The 12,797-nt window shown below is 30.6% G+C and overlaps 1 protein-coding gene across 2 annotated transcripts; it reads right to left on the minus strand.

Moving 5' to 3' along the window:
• Positions 1-9,020: 9,020 nt before the first annotated feature.
• Positions 9,021-12,086, minus strand: LOC145591457 (cytokinin riboside 5'-monophosphate phosphoribohydrolase LOG8-like). 2 transcript variants are annotated; one of them, XM_081647916.1, is made up of 7 exons: positions 11,677-12,079; positions 11,252-11,349; positions 11,128-11,158; positions 10,617-10,716; positions 10,462-10,532; positions 10,234-10,377; positions 9,021-9,371 (listed from the first exon to the last, which is right to left on the minus strand). In XM_081647916.1, the coding sequence occupies exons 1-7, from the start codon at positions 11,794-11,796 to the stop codon at positions 9,279-9,281; spliced, it is 657 nt and encodes a 218-aa protein (XP_081504042.1). In that variant the 5' UTR covers positions 11,797-12,079; the 3' UTR covers positions 9,021-9,278. The 2 variants fall into 2 exon arrangements, with proteins under 2 accessions (XP_081504042.1, XP_081504041.1); XM_081647915.1 differs by having other exon boundaries at positions 10,462-10,716; positions 11,677-12,086.
• Between the last annotated feature and the right edge of the window lie 711 nt (positions 12,087-12,797).

Here is a 12,797-nt window from a genome sequence, read left to right on the forward strand (position 1 = left end):
GCAACCGGCATTTCCGCCCAACAATAGACCAAACACTCATCCCCCACCATCAAAAACCCTAGCCGCTAGGTTTTTGGGGGTGGGGAAGGACCGATTCGGGGTTTATGGGAGGGAGGGAAGGGTTTTTGTGGTGGTTATGTACGTGGTGATTGAGCTAGGGTTTCGGGGAAGGGGGAAAACAGGGGTTGCATGCGGTGCTACTAAGATTAGAGGAGGGAAAGGGAGGGGGTGGGGTTGCCACGCCGGCGCCACAACGTTAGGGTACCGGCAGCCGACACGGGGAAGGGGAAGGGTGGTTGACGGGGAGGGGGGAGGGGTGCCAGTGGTTGGTTGTCTTTTTTTTCTTTTTTTGAGTTTTTCTTTTTTAAAAAAAAAATTAAATCATTAAATAATTAAATAATGGGCCTCATTTAACGGAACCCTAACTAAGTGGTACCCTAAAATCTATATTTTGTAATTTTGATGAGTACCAAAATAAAATAAAATTTTAGATGGGTACCAAAAATCAATAGGGGTCATTTTCGAAGTACTAAAAGTCAAAATTTCTTTTTTTTATTTATTTAATTTTATTGAAACCACGACGACAGAGTATCTTATTTTTAATAAGTCAAGGTTTTTTTGTCTATAACTTTGAAAGTTAATGTCTTGAAATCAATTTCATCAACTTCATGTCGTCATTAGAGCAACTCCAATGGTTGTAATTAGGGACTTGCTTGCAATTTTCAAAAATCTCTAACTAGTAGCTTGACCATTGGAGCTAAAAAATACAAATAACTTGTCCAAGCAAATTAGCTTAAATTAACAAAGCTAATTTGCTTGAGAAAAAAGTTTCTAAATTTTTTGGAGATTAATATATTAAAATAATTAAATTAACAAAGCTAATTGAAAAGGTCAAGCTTATTTAAATAGCAAGCTAATAGCTAACCATTGGGACATAAAATAGCTACAATGTGGATTAGCTTGAAATCATATGTGGCATGACAAGCTAATTTAACAATTAGCTTGCCATTGGAGATGCTTTTACATATTTATAAAATTAACATTTGTACTTTGAAACATTATTTATTTAGTGAACTTATTAATAATCGTAATTATTCAATTTGAATTTATTACGTTTTTTCCAAAATAATTAAAGTATATGAAAATTTTTGCACGCATCGTGTGGATATATATAGTACTAGTAAACAAACAAATGAAGAAAAATTTTCTTTTGAAAGAGGGAGATGAAGCAATCAAATATGATTTCACACCACTTATATAAGAAGAATAATGTCAATAATTTTTTTCCTTGATTTTTTTTTTTTTTTTTTTTTTTTGAACCTAACATAGAACAAAGAAAAGAGTTACGGAGTATATGATTATGAACATGTATGTGCTTGATTCAATGTGTTCACTACACTTATATATCTTCGATATCATATCATTCTTTCTCTTTTTCTTTTTCTTTCATTGTTGTCAACATATGTTCTTCGTTTACACTTGAATCTACACCGCGATTGAGGCTAGTAACACTCCTTGATATGGCAACGGAACGTTGTTCTAGTATAAAATATTGTTCATCATCATCATCAATTGAAATTACTTCATCATCAACTTCATTAGGAAGCCTACATCTTTCACCAAGTATAATCCTCTTAGTCCATAATGACTCGGAATCATGCTTTGTCTTCATATGACTTAATTCGGATGCCTTGTCCTTAAAATCGGACGCCTTATCCTTAATCTTCATAGACATTCTCATGCTAAGACTTGAGGATAACTTCCTTCTTGTTGATCCTTTTGACATGTAATTTTGTAAAGATGATGGTGACTTATCAATCTTGGAGGGTTGATTTGGCTTTTTGTTCCCTATAGTTTCACCAAATTCTAGCTTTGTGGCTGCCGGTGGTGGTGGTAATGGCTTCGATAAACCAATATCATCATTCGTCGTGGTGGTTGTAGTATGATCAATGTTATTTGTATCTTGTGATTGTGAGGGAGGTGAATTTGTTGATTCTGTTGTCATGGTTGTTGTAATTCGTACATTCTTTTTCTCTTCTTCTTGTTGAGATTTAAAACTTTTCTTGGAACACATTCCACATAAACTTGAAACGGTGGCAACCATAGCTATAACCCATGTAACAAATAATGCTAACGATAATATCGGGTGAATTGATGTTATTACCACGTTTGAAGGAATTTTTCTTCCCATGCCAAATATTTCACCCTAAAAAGGGTGTTTTTCTTCCAAAAATCCCTTTCAATCCCTCCTTTTTGTTCTTTTGCTAGCTTTACAATTAATTTTATTTAATATGATCAATTGACAAAGCCTGAAAAAGTAAAGAAATAGACGTATTTCTCTTACTCCATATTGTTTCAAAAGAAGATGAATACATCAATTTGATATTAGTTATTACAAGGGTGGTTTAGGATTTGAAATTGTGCTCCCTCTAAATTTAAAGGGGCATTTGATCAATTGTATGATTTGAAGAAATTTGCTATAATCGAAAGTCTTTGCTTTAAGTTTCATCTGTATTTTGGATATGCTTTCATATTTGTTAGTGTAAGGATTAACAAAAATGAAAAGAAAAAAAAAATGTTTTTCAATTTTCTTTCGTAATCTACTTTGTTTCCTTGGCATTGCTATAAACATATAGATCCTTCAATATAGGACGGACATGAGGAAAAGGATAATGAGAGAGATCGCATCATTTTGACCTGACATATTTGGATGATACCATAAATGGTAAATTCTATTATGTCAAACCGTTAAGACAAGTTATATATATTTGACCAAAGAAAATGTTAAACATATAACTCTTAGTTTGACAGAAAATAAGGATATATCGTTCTTGTTGTTCCTTGCTTGACAACCAACTTTATAGCGATAAAAAAACAAAAATTAAATAAAAAATGATATAAAGAAACGTTTAAATCATAGTAGGCACTTCAAAAAGGTTTATATATCATTAAAATGAAGGCCTTGTATATTTAGGTGTTTGAAATTGAATTTGATTTTGATCGTTTAAAAATCTTCGATTATTATCTTCATCTTGATCGAGTTCGACTCTATTACCATGTATACGCTCAAAATAAAATAAAATAAAATACGGATAATTACATTTTATACTCCTGTAGTTTACATTAAAGAAAGAAAAATTAAGACTTTGATATATAGATTCACCTCAATGTTAATACGGAGTACAAAGTATTCAATGGTCCAATTTCTATTTGTAATTTTCACATATATATATATATATATATATATATAGGGACTGTTCTGTTTAGCTTAATTTCAGTTCAGTTGAGTTCAGTTCATTTCCAATCAGTTCAATTCAGTTTAATTCTTAGTTTCCTTCTCTCATAAACAATTCATTTGTCTTTCAAAAAAAAAAAAAAAAAAAAAAAAAAAAAAAAAAAAAAATTAATTTCTATTCAGTTCAGCCCCAATCAGTTCAGTTCAGTTCATTTGTTTTCAATAAATCGAAACAGGCCCATAGTTGATGACATTAATGATCAAAGATATAAATTGAAAATCGTGTTGAATTGACTTTACATTGTGATTATTGTTTGTACTCAGTATATCATAAACAAGTTTTGTATGATTAGTTGATTACATATTTACATAATCTATATATATATCTATATTAAAACTCAATGGTAAGCCATGAGCCCGCCACGTGTCATCGTGACTAGGCAGATGATGTGGCGCCATGTCATAGTTGAACTCCAACAGTTTGGTCTTTGGATTCCCTCAAGTTTTATAACCCTCAATTTAAGAGGATGTTTAAGGTGATTAATCACCACCATTGTTCTCTTAATAAGTATTAATCACCACCATTATTCTCTTGATAAGTAACTCTTATAACCCTCCATTTAAGAGGATGTTTAAAGTGATTATTCACCTCCCCTTTGTTCTTTCATGTTTCTCTATAAATAGAAGAAGCCTTTATTCTGATTTTTATACTTGAAAAATACATCAAGTACAATAGTCTAAACACATTCTCTATTGGGCATAAGTTACTTGACTCAAATCATCCACCCAAAAGTGTCTTTGTGGGGAAGTGATATGTTAACCTTAAGGAATGTGCCAGTGAATACAATTAAGCACATTGGTTGCGCCGGAAATTCATTTTCAACTTAGTGATTTTCATCACGATACATCGATATTATTCCATTGTTTGTGAGATTATTATCTATTTGATCTTACTTAAATATTTTTATATTATTTGTACTAGACTACTCCTTTATTTACAACAAATGTAACCAATTTTATTTTTATTTTTTTTTTTTTGTATTTTATCACATAATTTTTATTATAAAACCTCATTTATAATATACATATAATGACCCGAGGCATAGCCCGGGCCAAAAACTAGTTTGGTCTTCAAAAACCACAATATGTCATTAATGTTCTTTCTAATTAAGAGGTTAATGAGATGCATTCTTAAGTTGATTAATTACCTATTAAAATATTTTTTACAAAAATAAAATTGGACGCCTTTCAGTCTAAGATAGCAACCCAACTAGGCTGGTATAAACCAAACCAATCATGTTCAATGTTGATCAATTCTTCTCCATTTTTTTTTTTTTATTAAACTAAAAACTAATAAAAATGAGAGTACAAACAAAGGCTCTAGGTCAAATCCTCGAAGATGACACAACTCAATGCATATAAAATTTAAACCTAGCTCCAACGTCAACACATCATCTTTCATTTTGGCATATTGGCTTAGTACTAATGATAAAAGTTAATTAGACTTAAAATCCAAATGTGGAAAAGTAATTTTTATTTTAATTTCCAAATCATTGCTCTTATGTCGTCATGCATGAGATGAACATATCAAGTTGGTGTTGGACCTACTCTTACAGTCTTACCGACAAGGTAAGGAAAAACCCAAAACTTTAAGTTTCATTAATTTATATTTTATTCGTCTCTAAAGTATTGTCTTATACAAATATTTTATTTTAGTTACTTAGTAGTATCATTCCCTTAATTATTTTTCTTCTATACAATCAATACTACTCATAATAAAATGAATATTAGAGATGAGTCGACAAATTTTATGAATGGGGGAATTTGCTATTTATCATGAATTTTTTTAAAAAAAAAATTACTTTGAAAATCTCTCATTCTTCTATTGGCATAATTTTCAATGTAGTCCCTCTCATCTTTTTTTTCATTATCTTCATAGAAACACATATTTCAAAATTTTAAAGAACATATTGAAATTATTAATCTAATAACAAGATTCGACATAAATAAGTTCTTATGGAGTATGCAAATTTCATTTGCAATTAGAATCTTTACTACTCCGTAATAAACAAAGATTTGATGCTACAAGCCTAGACTAAATAAACAATAAATGTGGTATTTAATAAATTGACCTCATCAAAAATCGTAGGGCCTTGACCAACACACATTACAAATATTTTGATGATGAAATCAAGTTGATACTTAAAGAAGGTTGGAATATCAACTATCAACAAACTGTGCACGCATGATATAATTGGGTCAGCACTTAACCAAGAATTAAAAATGTAGGGTAGAATTAACATTAATGATAAATAGAATAGAAATTTATGAAAGAGAAGTGGAACCATCAAATAATGATTAAAACTTTAGTGTATGATATTGACCCAATTATCTTACTAGTATTACATTTATAATACTCTCTTTGTCCTCTATTGATGGTCACTTTTGCCATTTTTGGTGACTTAAAATGTTAGTCACATTTGCTTTTTTCAAGTACCATTAATATTATTTTTTTACCAAAATTCTCTAACACTTGCAAAAATATTTGTACAAATTTAACTTTCCCATGTAAATTTTACTTTCCCATGTACTTTAATTACTTTCTCTCTCTACTTTTTTGCATACCCAATGTAAATTTACTTTTTCAATATACTTTTTTTATTTCTCCTTAATTCCCGTGACTTTTTTAGCAAAAGTGACCATCATATAGGGGACGGAGGGAGTATCATTAATATGCCCTTTTGCTTCCTCAAAAGCCTACCATTTTAGGTATGAATTAGGTCTTTTATTTGTAGGGTATTGGTCAGAAATTACCTTCCAACATTTTCTTATAAGGCTACAAAAGCAAAATGGCATATCATAAGTGTCCTCTTTACTTTTCTTTCATTTTTTTTTAATGCATCTTCACAATTAATTGAGTTTAAGACCCATAACTAAGGGTATTGACTGAATTGAGCTGAGCTGAACTGAACTCATTGGAGCTGAGCTGAACTGAATATTTTATGAGATAAGGAAATTAAAATAAGAACAGACCCTAAGTGCTTTTAATTTAATGTAGGTTTGTGTTTACTTCGTTTGTATTCGTATTTGTAGTTGGTTGCTTATATAAGTCCTTAGATTACCCTAGATCAAGCCTCTTGGGGATTTGGATGCCGCACAAACAATTTTTTTTTTTTTTATTTTAAATAACAATATGTGATTGAAAAAAAATTAAAAAAAAAAAAAAAAAAAAAAAAAAAAAAAAAACATCTCACCGACTACACCATACATTTCAAGAGAATATTGTATAAGTATAGACTTTTAAAATTTAGATTAGATAATATGTAAGCTTTTGGAATATTTTATATCTCACAAATAATACCCCAAAGAGGCTTATTGTACTCAGAATTGAAATATTCAGAAAAGAGGCTTATTGTATTCAAAATATTTAAAAATACTTTGAAATATTTTATATATCACAAATAATACCCTAAAATTGCACATAACATTTAACGGAGGTAGTACGTAGAGTGTTTAAAATTTTCAACAAGTTATTGGACTTTTGGAGAGATGAGTCTTATGCAGTTATGCTCATGGCTACCTGTGGGCTTGTGGCAACAAAGTTGAGGTCAAGCAATCAAAAAAAACATTCAGGAATCAAAAAATCATACATCATGCTTTGAGTACTCTCCCTCCTACTTTGTATGAAGTACTAGATTAAGTCCCCATATCACGCACGGGTTTAACAAAATATTATAATGAATTATAATGTTAATTCAAAATCTACCAAAAAATAATCCTCATATTTTTAAATGAAATTGAAAAGGTTTGAATCTTAATTTGTACTCAGAATTGAGCCTCGAATTCGGATTAGACCAAAGGTAGAACACCAAAAAACAAAGTGAAAGATGTAGAATAATATTTTATACAAGAAAAATATGAAAAATATGAGAATATTTTTTTAGGAAGTGAATCACAATTATATAAAGAAATGAATTTTTTTTTTAGGAAGTGAACAAAGAAAAAAGTTTTGGAGGGAAAAAAACAGCACCAAGAAATGACACGTGTCATTCTTGGTGTCTGCTTTAGTATTATGTTATTGATGATTGATTATTGATTAGATTAGAATTACACGTAAGTTCACATAAGTTTAAAAGTTAAATAAGTTCATACTGTATAAGTTTAGATAGATTCCGCAAAAGCTCTCCTTCTTTTTCATTCATGACAATTGACTATATAATTGCAACTTTAGAATTCCATCTCTAAATACCACCTTTCCTCTAGTAATGGAAACATAGAGGGCTCACATCCTCATCCCCTAGTTTCCCATCAAATAATTTCAGTCCTACAAAACAAACATGGAATTTGTCATTTTGACACTAAATTTTATCACTATCCCCATATTCCCATCTACTATATGGCCACTTTTAGTTCATAATAATAATTCAAAAGTAAAAGGATAATATCAAAAATAAACTATGACCTAAAAAACATAATGTTAGAAATTTGGAAGGACAATAATTATGGCAAAGTCCTAAAAGATACATGATGATACAAGGGAAGACCAAAGTGTGTTGTGGAATGAATGAAAAGATGGAAGATTCTCAATTTCTCACCTAAATTTATAGCATTATTGATCTAGTAATTATAAGCTTCTATTTCACATCAATGAAAAAATATACAAAAAGAAAACTAAGGACCCATGCAATACATTTACATTAAACTTACCACAAAAAAACCATATAACACTCACATTTTTCCAACAGCTTTCAAATCTAACACCAGTAAATTTGTCAAAATCAAATTCATAAAACTTTCAATGTATCACCTCCAATAATAGTTGTGTCATATCTCACGACATTTACACAAGAATATGAGTATGTCGAAGATTTGTCATTCTTTTTATACATATAGTAGTACAAATCATCTTTTAAGGGTTGTTCCAAGTCTTAGGTTATGTTCACTTTAGAATCCAACCAAACATATACAAATCACACCAAACCAATCCTAATCTTGCATTTGCTTTTCACCAACTGAATTTTGGAAGTACTAGGTATGTATTAGTAAAGCTTATGAAATAAAAATATTTGAAAGATACAGAGCACATATTAAGATGGACCTAACAAAACCCCACTTGATAATGTCATTTTTTTTATACTATGTATATATTAACCTACATATACAGTAAAAGTTCAGTGAACCCAAAAGAAAGGATCAGATTAAAAAAAATTCGAACTGAACCAAATCAAACCTATGGGGTAACAAGTTTCAAATCATCGTTCAATTTTACATATAGAATAGGTTCATATATTTATAAACCAGCATCATTTACTACACAAGCTTACATATGCAAAAGGCTTTTTCCTGAATTAAAACTCGTCTTTGAAATATAACAAGATTATTACTGTAGCGGTGTTACAAAAACGATTCAATTAATCGAGCTCGCATTTCAGCTCACAGTCAAAAATAACTAGATTACTATTGAGAGTGAAGTTGCTTGCATTAAGATAAGCTCAACCTGTTCACGTATGCAAAACTACAACTGAAAACCTTAGAAATGAGTTCTAGCTTAAATTAATACCAAGTACTATGACTTCCACAGTTCCACTACAAAAATAAGTAGTAGATGCTGACATGGCATAAAACTTATAACAAACTGAGCCTAGCTGGGACCCAGTAAATCATAATCAACCATATTAGATATATATAAAGATGGTCCATCAAAAAAGAGCTAGGACATGAGGATATTCAACTAATCATGATTATCTACCCACAAAGATACTAAATTGCAATTAACATCAGTATGGAACATTAGATAAAATAAGTTATGCATTGACGAACATAATATCGAGGTCCAATGAGTTACAAGCAAGCAGCAAAAAGCATTTCACCAGAATCAGAAAAATCTAATGAGTAGGAAAACCAAACAAGCAAACAGGGCCTTTGTTTGAAGGCACCTTTTTTTTTTTCTTTTTCTTTTTTCTCCTAAACAAACTTTAATGATGGTTCCATCTTATCTGAATCAATCTATATATTATGTGTACCTACAATAGTTGGAGGAGAATCACTGAGCATTTTGTTGGCTTGGATATTCACCCAATTGCTGCATTTGCCAGCTTTCATGAGGTGCAATATGTTGATGGGACGGAGAGAATTGCTGCAAAATTGATTTAGAAAAAAAGTTAGAACTACTTGCATTTTCTCCAACTATTAAAATAAGTTACAGGAAAAATTAGATCACGCAATGGCCAATTTATTCAGAAAAGGAAAAAAAAAAAAAAAAAAAAAAGGAACGTTAAGATAAGGGCTACCCAAGTTAAAATCAAAACCACTAAAAGTATTAATAAGTTCTAAACTTCTAATAATACCTAAGCTGTGAATTTTGTAAGGTTTGATTTGGCAATAAGCAAATACAAATAAGAAGATTTGGTCTAGTATAATTTGGTTTGATTCTTATAAGTTCCTAAAAAAACGGTGAAGATAAATAGCCTAAGCCTCAATCAACGACTTGATCATATTAAGAACCATTTTTAGCATTTATATTCACGCTCTACAACAGGTTACGACAAGAAATTATTGCAGCCTTCTGCATAAACACATAATCCTCATTCTTTGACTAAAGTACATTCAAATGTTCATCATTGAATATAGTGTCTTCTAACAAAGAGCATTAGGATAAAGCATAAAGCCGCTAACACACAGGATAATTAGATCATGTCGCTTTAATTTCTTTAAGTACCATCTGATTCATCTTGTAGAGGTCATTTGACTAATCAGCCATAAATGTCCTTTTCCACTGTTATACAGGAAAAAACATATAAAATCACACACTTTAACTTTGCAAAGCAATCTAACCTTACTATGGGAAATTTTGAGGGGGAATATAATCTGATAATGCACACACATGCAACTTAATAAAATTCAGACAAGGAATACTGAAAAGAAACCAATCTTTCTGACAAAATTTCTTGATGAGGCAAGAGGTATCAAAAAAGCATGTAAGATACGAAAGCAATAACCTCCATTTTCGTCAAAAGCTCTTCCGCGTTGGGGGCAGATACTACTATATCACGCGCATCTTGTTTGATAAATCCTTCTTTTACACCGTTGTCAAAAAGTTGAAGCAAACAGTCATAATAGCCATCGACATTGAGAAGGCCCACCTGAAACACCAGATAACATAACAACAATGACAATATGCACCTTAACATATCCTTAATTTTTAATAAACTAAGCATGAAGTTTACCGGTTTCTTGTGAATTCCGAGCTGAGCCCAGGTTATCATCTCCAACATCTCTTCCATTGTACCATACCCACCTATGAAACAATGGAAACTGTTTACACACATTGAAGTACACACATCTGTAAAGGCTTGGAACTCAAAAAATGCAGTATCCATACCAGGAAGAGCAATAAAAGCTTCAGCCTCTCGAGCCATTTCAGCTTTTCTTTCATGCATGTCTGCAACAATTCTTACTTCCCCAACAGATTCTCCAGATATCTGATCATCTCATTCACATTAAAAGCATAAGAACAAAGAAGCCCAAGTTTTCTTTTGATTTATATTTACCCTTTTAGTTCATTTTGACAACCCTTAACTAGTTAAGCATAAATGCATAATAATACTGGAAAAAGAATCATAATATATGTGAGCAATAAAATTATAAGTAGGAGGACCTAACTAACAACATAGTAACAGATATACATGCCTACAATCTATCTTCATCCCCAATTATTATAAGGAAAGACAGGGTTGACCTATAAAACTTCCACACATACTAAACAATTTTCTTTTATTTTTTTATTTTTTGGTCAAAACCATGCATCGAACGGGTACTAATGACTAAATGATTACTAAATCAAATTATCAATAAACCACATCAACTATTGCAAGAATGAAAAGCACAAATACCTCAATAGGCATGAGAGCATGAGGGATGACACTGCATTCAAGAGGAAAAAAAATCAAATAAGGTAAAGAACAGAAATTCAACTTCATATTTCATGTTAAATTGAAGAAATGTTCATAAAATTACCCCAAAACATGGCAGCCTCCACTAAACACTCTCCTGGAAATTAACCCCATTAATCCAACACTTCCACCACCATAAACCAAATCCATCTTCCTTTTCACCTACAAAAATGGTAAATATTCAAATTAATTCACAGTGGCATTTTATCAAACACCATATACTCACAGCAAGCAAAAATCATCAAATGGGTCAAAATATTTGCATAACCAAATTAAAAAAACCCATTTCTTAAAATATATCAAATCATCAATATACAAAATTCAATCTTCAAATAAGATGAAAACATTCATTAGCCCATCATTCAAAATCCAATTTTGAAACCATTAATGCAGATTAATAATCATTATATTGACTAATATGATTAAAATACATTTAATGAATAACAAAAAAAAAAAAATTAAAAATACAGAAAATTGAGGGGAACAAACCAGTTCATTGCCCAAATCAATGGCACCATCACTGAAAACTTGTCTATAACCAGGATTACTCCCACAAAATACACAAACCCTTTTGAATTTACTTCCTGTATTATTATTATTATCTTCCATTTTCAAGGAATAATTGTACAACAAAATAATAATACGAGTAATAATATAATAAAAATACAATTGATAGAATTTTGCAAAGTTTTCAAAGCATTGAGTGAGAAAGAATTGTAGATAACGCAAGCTTATAAAAAAATTATAGCAAAAGACAAGTGCTACTTAGATTTCTAGATCAACCAAAAATTAAAAAGTTGGGAAATCCCAGAAAGATAACAAAATAAGAGAGTTTGGGTTGGTCTCCAAATTTTGTTACACAAAGTTAGCTTATTTATTGTAATCAAATAAAGAAAAAAAAGCTATTCAAAAAAACATAAAAATATGAATTGAGGATAAAAAAAACAATTAAGGGTGAAAGGAAAAAAATTATAAAAAAAAAAGGTGGGATTTTGAAGTAATGATGAGAAATTAGAAAGTAAAAGCAAAGTTTTTCTTTGCTACCAAAAAATTTTGGAGAAGAAGAAAGGGAGGGGTCCTCTAATACTCAATAGGGGTTTCACAAATTAACAAATCAAAGGCTTTGGTTTAGATTTGTAAAATAGTGGAATTGTACGTTAGCAAATGTCTAGGAACCAATTCTCCAATGAGAATTTTTTATTTTTACGGATATTAGTCTTTATCTAATGCTTTTGAACGTCGTGAAGATGACATGTAATCACTAATTTAAATTGAAGTATTGAGCTAGGTTTGAATAGTACCTAAAAATCCTTCCAAAAAAAAATGTACCTCAAATTATAGGTGATCAAAATTGACCAGTGCTAATTTGGCTCTAAATTGAAGCGTAGTTTGTGATCTATGTTGATTATTGGGCCTCAATCATGGATTTGCTATTTAGGTTTTTATAGTATTGACTATCGAGGGTGTTTGACTAGACCTTACTCAACCCAATTGTATTGATATAGGCAAATATTTTGCTAAGGAAAAAAAAGTTTTTCTTTACATCTCGACCCATAATCACCTACATGTGGGAAGAAATAGTTTTGTTTTTGCCATTACTAAAATTGATT

The sequence above is a fragment of the Chenopodium album genome, chromosome 18, assembly GCF_948465745.1.
Source record: "Chenopodium album chromosome 18, dcCheAlbu1.1, whole genome shotgun sequence".
NCBI classification, from domain to species: Eukaryota; Viridiplantae; Streptophyta; class Magnoliopsida; order Caryophyllales; family Amaranthaceae; genus Chenopodium; species Chenopodium album.